Source organism: Labeo rohita, chromosome 12, assembly GCF_022985175.1.
Source record: "Labeo rohita strain BAU-BD-2019 chromosome 12, IGBB_LRoh.1.0, whole genome shotgun sequence".
NCBI classification, from domain to species: Eukaryota; Metazoa; Chordata; class Actinopteri; order Cypriniformes; family Cyprinidae; genus Labeo; species Labeo rohita.
The window spans coordinates 28154320-28166457 of NC_066880.1; the positions used below are offsets into that span (position 1 = coordinate 28154320).

The following is a 12138-nucleotide window of genomic DNA, read 5'->3' on the forward strand; positions in this document are numbered from 1 at the left end:
TCGAGCCACAAACATCAGCACTAAATAATCACTGATGACACATGAAGTCCAGCCGATCATGGCTGATGCCAAAACTAGTCCGTTTTATCCATATGGAAGCATCATAATCCTCCCTGAAGGAGTCTTAAATTAATAGTTCAATCTGTAAATAATCCACATGTTTTAGTACTTCAAAAGAAATCCAAAACAGTCAAGGTTTCTTCATCCTAACGGACCGTCCCATTCCAAGCTTGTATAGGCATGTACTGTATATAAGGAAGATTGGGGCATGTTGTCACAGGGTTCATATCTCAGTTCATCTATACATACACTGAGCTTCTTCAGCAGTGTTTGGTGTTGATTTCAAACATCCAGTCTGTCACAGTGAGGCTCTTAGAGAGACTTTTTATTATAAAAATTACTCTTATTTTGACATGCGACTGTGAACGTACAGGCATATGTTTTTCATATCTGTTTTGAGCGAGTTAAACACCAATTATCACAGATATGTTTGTCAGTGATTATGTGTGATATAATGTTGTTCTTGTCCTTGTGTCATTTCTTCCTCAGTTTGACGTTTAATGATTCATAAACTTCACTATATTGTCTTATGTATTGTGTTGTGTTAAGAAGTAAAGCAGGTTAAATGTTTATTGTTTCTGTATAAAAATGTACATATCATAAATAGTCATACTTACGTGCTGGAACATTTTCCATTGCTAAACAGACAAAACTCAGGCACAGTAGACGCTCGCCATTTTAAAGATCCCATTCCCGCCAATAGCTGGCATGGTGTATTGTACACATGTATGAAAGGGGAGGTTGATTGTATATATAATTCCTGGCTGAAAATTTTTAAGTATTAATAATTATCTGACTTTGCTTTGTTTCAAATTTCTAGATTTTTCATATTGTTGTAACAGTTTTTTTTTTTCTTTCCAACTGTTAAAGCCCATTTATTTGACTTTCTTAAGTTTTTTTTATTACATTTGGATATCAAATGGTTTAGTCCAAGTAGGAGTAGGTGGGGGACTCAGAGAGTAAGTTGTGGGATGGTTTTGGAGCATAATCAATCATAAACTTTTGGGTCAATTCGTTTGTTAGCTTGAACGTATTTAGTTTTTTATGTGTGATTTTGAACTTTTATTGTAAATACTTTGACACACCAGTGTAAAATCTTCACTTTTGCACTTCTGGGAATAAACGTTCTAAACTTTTGACTCCATTGTCACGTCACCTCATTTTTACGCCTCCAGCTGCCAGTACATTTGGAGCAGTGGCGCTTATGCTAACATCATTGGGGCCCTTTTTTCTGCAGTTGACACACCAGTGGCTCCCTTACACACTCCATATAATACAACTGAAAAAAAAAATGTTTTAACCTAAAAAAGTTTGTGCTGCCTTAAACTTTTAAGTTCACTCAACTCAAATATCCAAGTTGCCAGATAGTACAACTTAACATTTCATGTTAACTAAACTTAAATTTTTAAGGCAGCATGAACACTTACTTTTTTAAGTTAAAACAACTTTTTTTCTTTAAAGTGGCATCATTACATTGTCACTATGTACAGTAGTTTTCAAAATCAAGATAATAAAAAGCACTGATGTACATTAAGACAAAAAAATGAAGATTTGAAGGATGATGGTATTTTTTTTTTTTTATAAATGTTATGTTGGGGCAAGTTGTGTTTTTTATTTCAATATATTTCATATATTGTTATTTAATGCAATCTAATAATTAACTTTTTTTTTTTTTTTTTTTTTTTTTTTTTGCCATAAAAAGGTTTGATTTTCTATGCAATGAGTGATTCATGAATTATTTTGTTTTTGAAATGGTTGAAAATTTGTCAAAAGCCAATAATAGATTCCAATTGTGGCAAGCTGTCACATATATTGTATATACTGTTATTTAATGCAATCAAAAAATAATAATAATACTAATAATAATAATAATAATTGTTGTTGTTGTTGTTATTATATTTGCCGTAATATTTTTTCCTTTTTTATCTTTTACATTATTTCCTGTTTCATTGATTATTTTGTGTTTTAAATGTTTACATTTTGTTTGCAGATTCATGTTGGGGCAAGTTGTCACGTACGTTGTAAATATATACATATTGCCATAAGAAAATGGTTTAATATTTTTTATCTTTTACACTTTTAGTGTTTAATTTATTATTTTGTGCTTTAAATGTTTACATTTTGCTGGCAGCTTGCTATTGGGGCATGTTGTCACATGTTAAATAAATAGTATATACTTTTCCTAAACGGTTTTCTTGTAGCCTAGACTCAATGTATATGGCAAACATAAATGACTTTCAGAAATAGACCTACCCTGAGAAATATTTACTGAAGCAAAAGCGAATATTTCCTCTATATATATGTACAATGTGGATATATAATAAATATTTATGACGAACACCGAACACACAGTCTGAAACAGGTCAAGAGTTCAGTGTGTGCGCTGAGGTAAGATCAGTGTGATGTATTACAGCACATTTTTAAGTTGCGCTCTCTACCAAGTGTTTACTCTGTAGTACATCGCCAGAGATTTATGTTTCGAGAGCAATATTCTCCTTCACAGCTTGTGTTCAAACAACAGCTACCGGTTGAGGTGAAGCCCTTTATTCCATCAATCAAAATACCAAAACAACAGGCAGAATTTAGCGTGAAGTGGTTAGATAGAGCAGCTCATCAGATTGCTGTCTGGATTCATGCCAGCTCACTCTGAATGCTGCTTTTGTTTGGTCACTATATTCATATTAAACGATAACCCACATTTCACTTTGTATGTGAGTGCCAGAACTCTTGAATATACAATCCTTTCACTTAAACTTAAATTACTATTTAAGTTGCTGAGAGGTTTCCTATGCAAACAGACATGCTTTGATATGATTGTCATCTTAAGGAATCTGGGATGCTTTAATTGATGCATGTTTTCCATTATTATTGTCACGTGATATTTTATTAAACCTAAAAAGCTCAGAATACATGTTCCCACTGGCTTACTTAAAGAAACATTTGGACACATGAGGTGGAATGTAATGACTGATTTATCAATAAAGCTATGCATTAAGACATTTTACTACTAATTTGACTCCTTTCATACTAAAGTCTTGCAGTTAAAGGAATAGTTCACTTAAAAATGAACATTTGCTGAAAATGTACTGATGTAGATGAGTTTGTTTCTTCGTCAGAGCCTGTATTCACAAAACAGGCTAAAAGTAAGGCTAAAAGTAGCTCATAATTTGCCAATTTAGGAGAAAATTGTAAAAATAATGGGCATGTCAATCCTAAATTTAGGACTCCTACATTTTTGCTCTAAGAGTATTTCAGAAAGCATTTTAGCGCTAAAACTTGCTACTACTAGCTTTGCGAAATGTTAGGAGTAGTGAAGAGGACTCCTAAGTCACTAAGACTAAATGACAAATAATTTGTAATTTGTACAAATGTAGAAAGACTTAAGTATAATTTCACTTTGAACATGAGTTGCACATTAGAGGTCTTCACGGAGGACCCGAGACCCGAAGACCCGTACGGGTTCCGTGCAACAAATTTCTGGGTCTCTTCGGGTTCGGGTACAAATTTTTGGACCCGTGAAGACCTCTATTGCACATTGTTACCTTCGACCCCGTTGGTTGGGTCAAAAGTAACACAGCAATACAAGCTAGATTTTTTTGTGTTTTTATTAAATATACATGACAATGACCTTGTTAATATGTAACTGCAAACATATTTTGTCCTTTATCTTTGCAAAAAATATTACATTTTCATTTTAAATTTAAGTTTCATCAAATCTTTCAAAACCCAAGTGTACAAACTTGAATTGTTTAAAATATGTATTTATTTATTCAATTATTTTTATTAAACATTTTTTAACAGAACAATATGAAAAATCAGTACAATATAAATTCTCAACATAATGTAACAGTAGGCCTATTCATGTTTCCATCCAGTTGTTTGTATGCATACATTTGAAATGTGCATAAAAACATCTGGAAACACTGCATATGTGGAGATGGAAAAGCTAAGGCATGGCTAAAACCTAAATATGACGTAAATGGTAAAAAAAAAAGTAAATGTGATGTAGCAGCTGCTCTGAGACTGATGTTCCTGACAGATAGGCCTATGTACAGAAACACACTCTCATGAACATCTGATTGAAACAGACCTTTGTCTGTCTTTCTGACCCTCACTCTTGGCATATTCTTTTGATATAATACAACCTAAACATGTTATATAAATGATCTAAGACACAGAAAGTCACCACATTAGCATGCAGCAGGACAAAAGAAGCACTTGTTGTCACTGTAGGGGGACAAAAGTAATAAGTGTTACTTTCGTCCCGACAGGAACTCCTGACATTTAAACCTGATTTACTATTATACAGAAAACCTCTGAACATTCAAACTTCAGGATGTGTTACAGCACTAAATAACCTGTAGACTGATCATTACTGTGACACATGAAACGAGAAACACAACACAACTAATCTGAAAAAATTACCGCTTCCATAATTTACTTATTGTACTCGAAAACTGCTTTCCAGACCTAACTGTGGGAAATTATGACAAAATCATGTGATATTTCTCATCTCCGTCAAGGGTTGCGTGCTAAATGTGCTGGCAGAGCTTGGAAAGCAAATCAGGGCTCTGAGAAAAACGCTTTGTTGCTTTCGTCCCACGTCCCACCACTCTCCCCTACAAACTGTGTAATGGTTCCTATTTTTTTTGTTTTTTTCAGCAGGGCTAAAATGGTTGTTGCCGGCAATCTGCCTCACAGTGTAAACATTTTAGAAACACGCTGCATTTATTTGCACTCATATGTTTTCCCATGCATCTTTTGGTTTTGGAGGTCATCCCAACTCCAAATTTTCCTCTGATTATATCCTTGTTTTCATTAACAATCTATTCTTGCGTCCTGATTGGTTTTCTTTTACGTTTGCACGTCTTACTATCATCCATTTTTCTACTCTGTTAATTAAAAGGGTGTTTACATGCATATCCCCTAATTGTTTACGAGAAGCACACATGTAAGAGGCTGACAATTAGCAGAACATATAGTTGTTTAATTAGTGACACTTAGCCTGCATTTTAAAATCTATATTTGAATGTGCATCATTTTTTATTTTTAAAACTTTATTTGAATATGGCAACATAACATAGCGTTCTACAATATTTCTGACCCCTCCCCTCTCAGCCAATTAATGTGTGCATAGTTAATAAGCAGGCTGACATCATCCATAGCAATGAGGTCAACCCCGCCCTTACTCTTAGGTTAAAGGAGTCATCGGATGCAAAGTTCACTTTTACATGTTGTTTGAACATTAATGTGTGTTGGCAGTGTATGTACAAATCTACCCTCCATGCAGTGGTTTTTAATTAATCTGTAAAAATAATATCCCCTTTTTTAAATCGAGCCATTCTCAGATGTCAGAGGCCACTCCCACAATAGTTGATTGACATGAGCGTCTTACCTCAGATCAGCTGTAACAGTCCAACCTCCATTGTTTCAATGCTGGAGCAGGGATGTAAGTTAGACAAGAATATCTCTGATTGAGCGATTGAGGTGTTGTGTTGCTGGATGTAATAATGAACACAGTGGTTGTCATTTACTCCTGACATCTGAGCTGCTGTAGATGCAGTGGATTACATTTGTTACATTTGTGAAGGGAATGCGCCTCCCGATCTACATATATCCGTCTATGTTAGTGTGAATCATTCGTGATCCAGCTTCACTTACAGCAGAAGTGAGTATAAGGTTTTTTATGAATCTCTGCGATCGCCTTTCCTAGTAACGTGCTAGTTAGCAAGTTTAGCGGCTAAACGCAGTAAATGCGACTAAAGTAAACAGGCTCGTCACTCCACAGAGAGAAGAGAGGGGGCGGGGCGAGCAGAGCTCATTTGCATTTAAAGGAACAATCCCTCAGAATGAGATGATTTTTGCTGAGCTCATTTTGACAAGGTAAAAGGGTGTTGTTTTACACAACCATTGAGCATTTTAAACCAAAGTATATTATAGACTTTTCATTAAGACCCTAAAGAATCATATCAACTTGTGGAAAATGGGCATCCGATGACCTCTTTAAGACTTCTCTCTATTCCTTAGTAAAAGTTTGTCTCAGCAGCTTTGTGAATAGGTTTTAAGGGAAAACTCTTAGCTAAAACTCTTACTGCTATTTAAGAGAAATCTTAGTGATAAGATAAAATGTTTTGTGAATACGGGCCCAGATTTAGAGAAATGTAACATTTCATCACTCTGCAGTGAATGGGTGCCATCAGAATAAGAGTCCAAACGGCTGCTAAAAACATCACAATAATCCACAAATAATCCACACCACTCCAGTCCATCAATTAACATCTTGTGAGGCCAAAAGCTGCATGTTTCTAAGAAACAAATCCATCATTAAGATGTTTTTAACTGAAATACAAATCCGTAACCCATAATAAAGCATAAAAAGGTCATAATGATGGATTTGTTTTCTCTACGTTTTTCCAAATCTGATAAAGAAACAAACTCTACATCTTAGATGGCCTGAGAGTGAGCACATTTTTATTTTAGCTGAACTACTCCTTTAATTGCAATGTCTTGGTCTGGCAAGTGATGCAAGTGATGCAAGTGATATAAAACATTTCTGTGTCAAACTTTACACCACATTAATGGTGATCCTGGCCAGGTGTTGTAGCTGTGTAATGGTGTAAACACACATGCATGCATGCCAGGGTCTTTACTGATATATCCAGTCAAACAACCAGCATGAATTCCACCTGGACAGATCACCCCCCAAAATTAAATGCATGACAGGACAAGCATAATATTGAACTTACATGGACTTGGGGATTTAAGACCAAATCAGTTTTCTTTGCTGCCATCCGTGTCTTGTAATGTTTGAAGAGTGCACGTAAATCAGATTTACTCTTTATCGCTGATAATCCTCACGTCAGTGAGGGAAATATATCATGCAACATTTATTACTTAAAGCATTTTTGAAGCATTCTCTGCCAAGCATTTTCTCAAATATAAACCACAGACATAGACATAGCAGGCTGCTGGTTTAGTGTTTAAATTCCAACACAGAAGCACAGACAAACATTCAGAATGACAAAATATTAAAATGTAAAGAATAGTTTTCTCAATTACACAGATATTTCAATCTTCATATACAGGTTTTGACAGCAAACTTTACTGGAATGAAATCTGACACACTTGTAGCGCCATCTATTGGAAGTACAAATAACCCAAAAACATTTTCTCAGCAAAAGCACTGAAAAAAGGATACATAAAGAGTACTGACAAAGGATACATAACTAAAATGCATTAAAAAAGATTTAAGTATTAGAAATATTATTAAAATATTTTTATTATTCATTAATTAAAATATATTTTGAAACAGGCCTGCTTCTATTCAAACAGGCTTGATTTGAAAATGAATATGGCTCCTTATAGACAACAGGCGCTGAGGGAAAGACTGCTAATTAATTTGGAAAAAGATTTTGTGTGTGTGTAATCTCTCTGTGTGTAATAGGATCAATCTCATGCTGGACAGCTGAGCCAAATTCCCAGTGACTTACATTAATCCCATATTGCAGTGAAACACAGCAGGTGCCGCTCTCACTTAATATACTTTCTCAAATCCATTGCGGGTTGCTGCTGTACTTTGAGCCACCGCATGAAGACAAGCAGCAGCGCAGCTCAATATACTCTATTCGCCTCTGTATACCACAATATTTTTGTCCGTTTCATATATTTTAATCTCATACAGGCTGTCGGGTGGGAGAAGCTTCACCATACTGTCCCAAATAAACACAGCCAGGTTTTCTGTGGTGCTGCATGAAACAAATAAATTAAACATTAAAAGGACTGTATTTTGACAATGAGAGAAAGAGAAACAGAGAGTCATACCTGACAACATCAGCAAAATATGGCACATCCAGATCTAGATTTTTATGGTCAAGAGGTTTCATGATGGCCTCCTAAAAAAACATAACTTATTAACAGTGTTTACATATTCAGTTCCTGTACATGTGCTCACAATTTTGTACAGGAGGTGAATTATTAACCAGACTTTCTGGAATATTTCATGCATTATATTTGTGAGGTTTTTTTTGTTTGTTTGTTTGTTTTTTTAAATAGTCTCAAGTCACTATAGAATGTTTTTTTAAGAAAGCAAGTCCAATACAATGAATTCAGAATATATATATATATATATATATATATATATATATATATAGATAGATAGATAGATAGAGATAGATAGATAAAATTTATTAGTAAAATCAGTGTTTAATTGTGTATTTGTAATTATTGTTTTTATAATAATATAATATAATATATATATAGAGAGAGAGAGAGAGAGAGAGAGAGAGAGAGCTAAAATAAAAATTACATTTAAAAATGTAAATAAAAAAATAATAATTAACAAATGTGACAATTATTTAAAATAAGTCAAAGGTAAAGATAGAATTTATTTGTAAAATCTGTTTAGTTATGTTATATTAACTCTAATATATATGAAATTTGATTAATATATTGTTTGTATAAAATAAAAATTAAATTTTAATGTAAATAAAAATAAATAATAATAATAATAACAAATTTAACAATTACTTAAAGTAACTCAGTGTTAAAGATAGAATTTATTTGTAAAATCAGTGTTTAGCTGTTATATTAACTAATACATATGAAATGTAATTTATTTATTGTTGATATATATATAGCTAAAATAAAAAATCAGAGTAAAAATAAATATTTATTATATTTATTTATTATATATACATTATTTATTTATTAATATAATAATAAAATCTCAAAATAAACATTAATAATTACTAATTTAATAATTACTTAAAATAAGTCAATGTTTAAAAATAGAATTTGTTTGTAAAATCAATGTTTAGTTTTGTTATATTAACTCTAATATACATTACATTTAATTCAAGTATTTTTAGTTATTGTTAAGTACACATTAGACAGTGCAGAGACAGCCGTACCTCAATATACTCCTTCAGATCAGTAAGATTCATTACCATTCCTGTCTTTCTGTCAATCTATGAAAACAAATCCAATGATAAACCATTTTATACATGTCCAAATTCACAATACACCAAATTTCTCAGTATTGAAATGTGCATTCTGTGACCTAATATGCGCTCTCAGAAATAAAGGTCCAAAAAGAGTCCATTTGGTACCTTTAAGGTACATAATAGTTCTTACGGTGTACATATGAAAACCTAATAGGTACAAAAGTGTACCTTTTAAAAAAAGGTACTGCCCCAGTGACAGCTTTTGTACCTTTATTTCTGAGAGTGTGGTTGTAACGTACCTTGCCTCGAACTGTCACTTCAACTAGAAAAACACAAACAAGAAAAACTTGTTTATTTGTTTGCATGAATGATATACAAACACAAGCATTATTAAGGTTAACGATGTATGTGGTCATAATTTATTGCCACATGTATAATAACTCACCTGTGTAGTTATGACCGTGGCCATTAGGATTGTTGCATTTTCCAAATATTCTTTTGTTCTCCTCATCACTTAATGCTTTGCTAAAATAAATAAAAATTAAAAATAATAATAACAAAAATAAATACTACAACTAATACTACTACTACTACTACTACTACTACTATTATTATTATTATTATTATTATGTCAACAAACACATTTGGCAATGATTTAAAGGGATAGTTAACCCAAAAATGAAAATTTGATGTTTATCTGTTTACCCCCAGGACATCCAAGATGTAGGTGACTTTGTTTCTTCAGTAGAACACAAACAAAGATTTTTAACTCAAACCGTTGCAGTCTGTCAGTCATATAATACAGTCAATGGCTACCAAATCTTTGAGAGTAAAAAAAACATACACAAACTCGGTAAAAAAAAAAAAAAAAAAAACGGTAAAAATGATATAAACACTGTTCAGTTTCTCGCACAAACCGATCGCTTCGTGTCTTAGGTCATCAGTGTATCGTCACGAGTCGCAGAGTTTAATTTGGTTTTGTTTGTGTATGTTTTTTTTTTTTACTCTCAAAGATTTGGTAACCATTGACTGCCATTATATGACTGACAGACTGCAACGGTTTGAGTTAAAAATCTTCGTTTGTGTTCTACTTTAGAAACAAAGTCACCTACATCTTGGATGTCCTGGGGGTAAACAGATAAACATCAAATTTTCATTTTTGGGTGAACTATCCCTTTAAAGTAAGCCGCTGCTAACGTTCAGTCAGGCTGGTGAAACTACATTTCCCATAATTCCGTCGTGTTGACGCAGCATCCTTCTGTCTTCCTGCGAAGTATTATTCATAATTCAGAATGATAGTTGGACAAACGTGCTTGCATTTACCCAAACCTCTTTCTACATTTAACCTGTTGAATTAAGAAAGGTTCACGACGCTGTACTGCGATATAATCAGACAGATTATCGACCACAAAGCGCGTTAGTGGAAGTGAGAAGGCAAAACCGAGTGGAGGTTTGTTTGCTCACAGTACAGTACCTGTGTAAGCGATGGCAGGCGCTGAAACTCTGCACACGCGTGATGAAGCCGATGCGCTCAGACATGATGATGATGATGTTGATAATGTTCGGGACTGCGTGTTTGTGAGGCTTTATAATCACAGCTGCGCTGCACTTTCACGCTACCATAGTACACATTTCATGATTTTCAGTTTACTAGAGGCGTGGCTTCGTCAATCCGCCCCCTGTCTTATTGACACATGTTAATCGATTTAGTTTAACATCAGCAGTTTCCACGTGTATGATTCCGCTCATGAGCATCATGTGTCTTCCAACATTCTGTGACTAATGTCATATTGTTCACGTTTTTGTGCATATTATAATAAAAAGAATATATCATTAAATTAATATTACATTAAAATTAAACATAACATCTAAATAAAAAGTCTACATAAATTTGATTAATTTATAAATTATTGTTATAAAATATATTCATTATTATTAATATATAAATTAGTTACCACTGTGCAAAAAGCACAAATAATCTCACTGCAAAATATAGAGATTGATATAAATATAGCCTACATATAGGCAAACATCACCACAGTAAATTCATTTTGTAACAGCTACCATATTGTGATTAGAGATTAAATATTTTGTTGTTGTTGTTGTTGTTGTTGTTATTTTGTTTTTTGTTTTGTTTTGTTTTTTTTTTTTTGTGTGCAGTGGATATAAAAATTAGTGAACAACCTACATTTTAAGGTCACTGCTTAGTCTTATTTAAAGTTATTCTAATAGGAGAAGAAGGGTAGTTTTTTTAAGCATATTTCAGTAAATTAGCTGTATTCTGATGCAGAGTACACAAACTTACATGAGATACACTGCTAGTCAAAAGATTTATATATAATATATATATATATAATTCTTATCTGCTCACCAAGCCTGCATTTATGTGATACAAAGTATAGCAAAAACAGTAACATTTTGCAATAGTTTTACTACTTAAAATAACTGATTTTGATTTGTATATATTTTAAAATGTAATTTATTCCTGTGATTTCAAAGCTGAATTTTTAGGATCATTACTCCAGTCATGATCCTTCAGAAATCCTTCTAAAATTCTAATTTGCTGCTCAAATAAAAAAAATAAAATAAATAATAATAATAATATTATAATTAGAATGTTGAAATTTTTCAGGTTTCTTTGATGAATAGAAAGTTCAAAAGAACAGCATTTATCTTAAATCTTTTGTAACATTATAAACTATCAATTTAAAGCATCCTTGCTAAATAGTAATTTCTATAAGATCCAAGATTTTGAATGTTATAGTGTATAATGTTCAAAAAACTTTTTATTTCAAATAAATGCTGATCTTTGGATCTTTCTATTCATCAAAGAATCCTGAAAAAATGTACTCAGCTATTTTATATATTGATAATAATAATGATAATAATGAGAAATGTTTCTTGAGCAGCAAATCAGCATATTAGAATGATTTCTGAAGGATCATATGACACTGAAGACTGGAATTATGATGCTGAAAATTTAGCTTTGATCACAGGAATAAGTTATATTTTGTAACAGTTATGAATAGTAAAAATAGTAAAAAGCAGATGAGACTTCTTTAAAAAACATAAAAAAATCTTACTGTTCAAAAACTTTTGACTGGTAGTGACTGGTATTTAAAAAATAATGCTAATT

General features: G+C 32.6%; 1 protein-coding gene across 1 annotated transcript; it reads right to left on the reverse strand.

The window, feature by feature from the left end:
• Positions 1–7140: 7140 nt before the first annotated feature.
• pts (6-pyruvoyltetrahydropterin synthase) lies at positions 7141–10666 on the reverse strand. Its single transcript, XM_051123597.1, has 6 exons — positions 10477–10666; positions 9448–9527; positions 9302–9324; positions 8970–9026; positions 7882–7952; positions 7141–7805 (listed from the first exon to the last, which is right to left on the reverse strand). The coding sequence occupies exons 1-6, from the start codon at positions 10539–10541 to the stop codon at positions 7682–7684; spliced, it is 420 nt and encodes a 139-aa protein (XP_050979554.1). The 5' UTR covers positions 10542–10666; the 3' UTR covers positions 7141–7681.
• Positions 10667–12138: the final 1472 nt, after the last annotated feature.

What these genes read in the sequence shown, in the direction of transcription:
- pts (XM_051123597.1), bottom strand. Translation starts at nt 10,541, where the DNA reads ATGTCTGAGCGCATCGGCTTCATCACGCGTGTGCAGAGTTTCAGCGCC. An exon ending in AAGTGACAGTTCGAGGCAAG is followed by an intron (nt 9,027 to 9,301) that starts GTACGTTACAAC and finishes TTGTTTTCATAG; the next exon opens with ATTGACAGAAAGACAGGAAT. An exon ending in TATTTTGCTGATGTTGTCAG is followed by an intron (nt 7,806 to 7,881) that starts GTATGACTCTCT and finishes TGTTTCATGCAG; the next exon opens with CACCACAGAAAACCTGGCTG.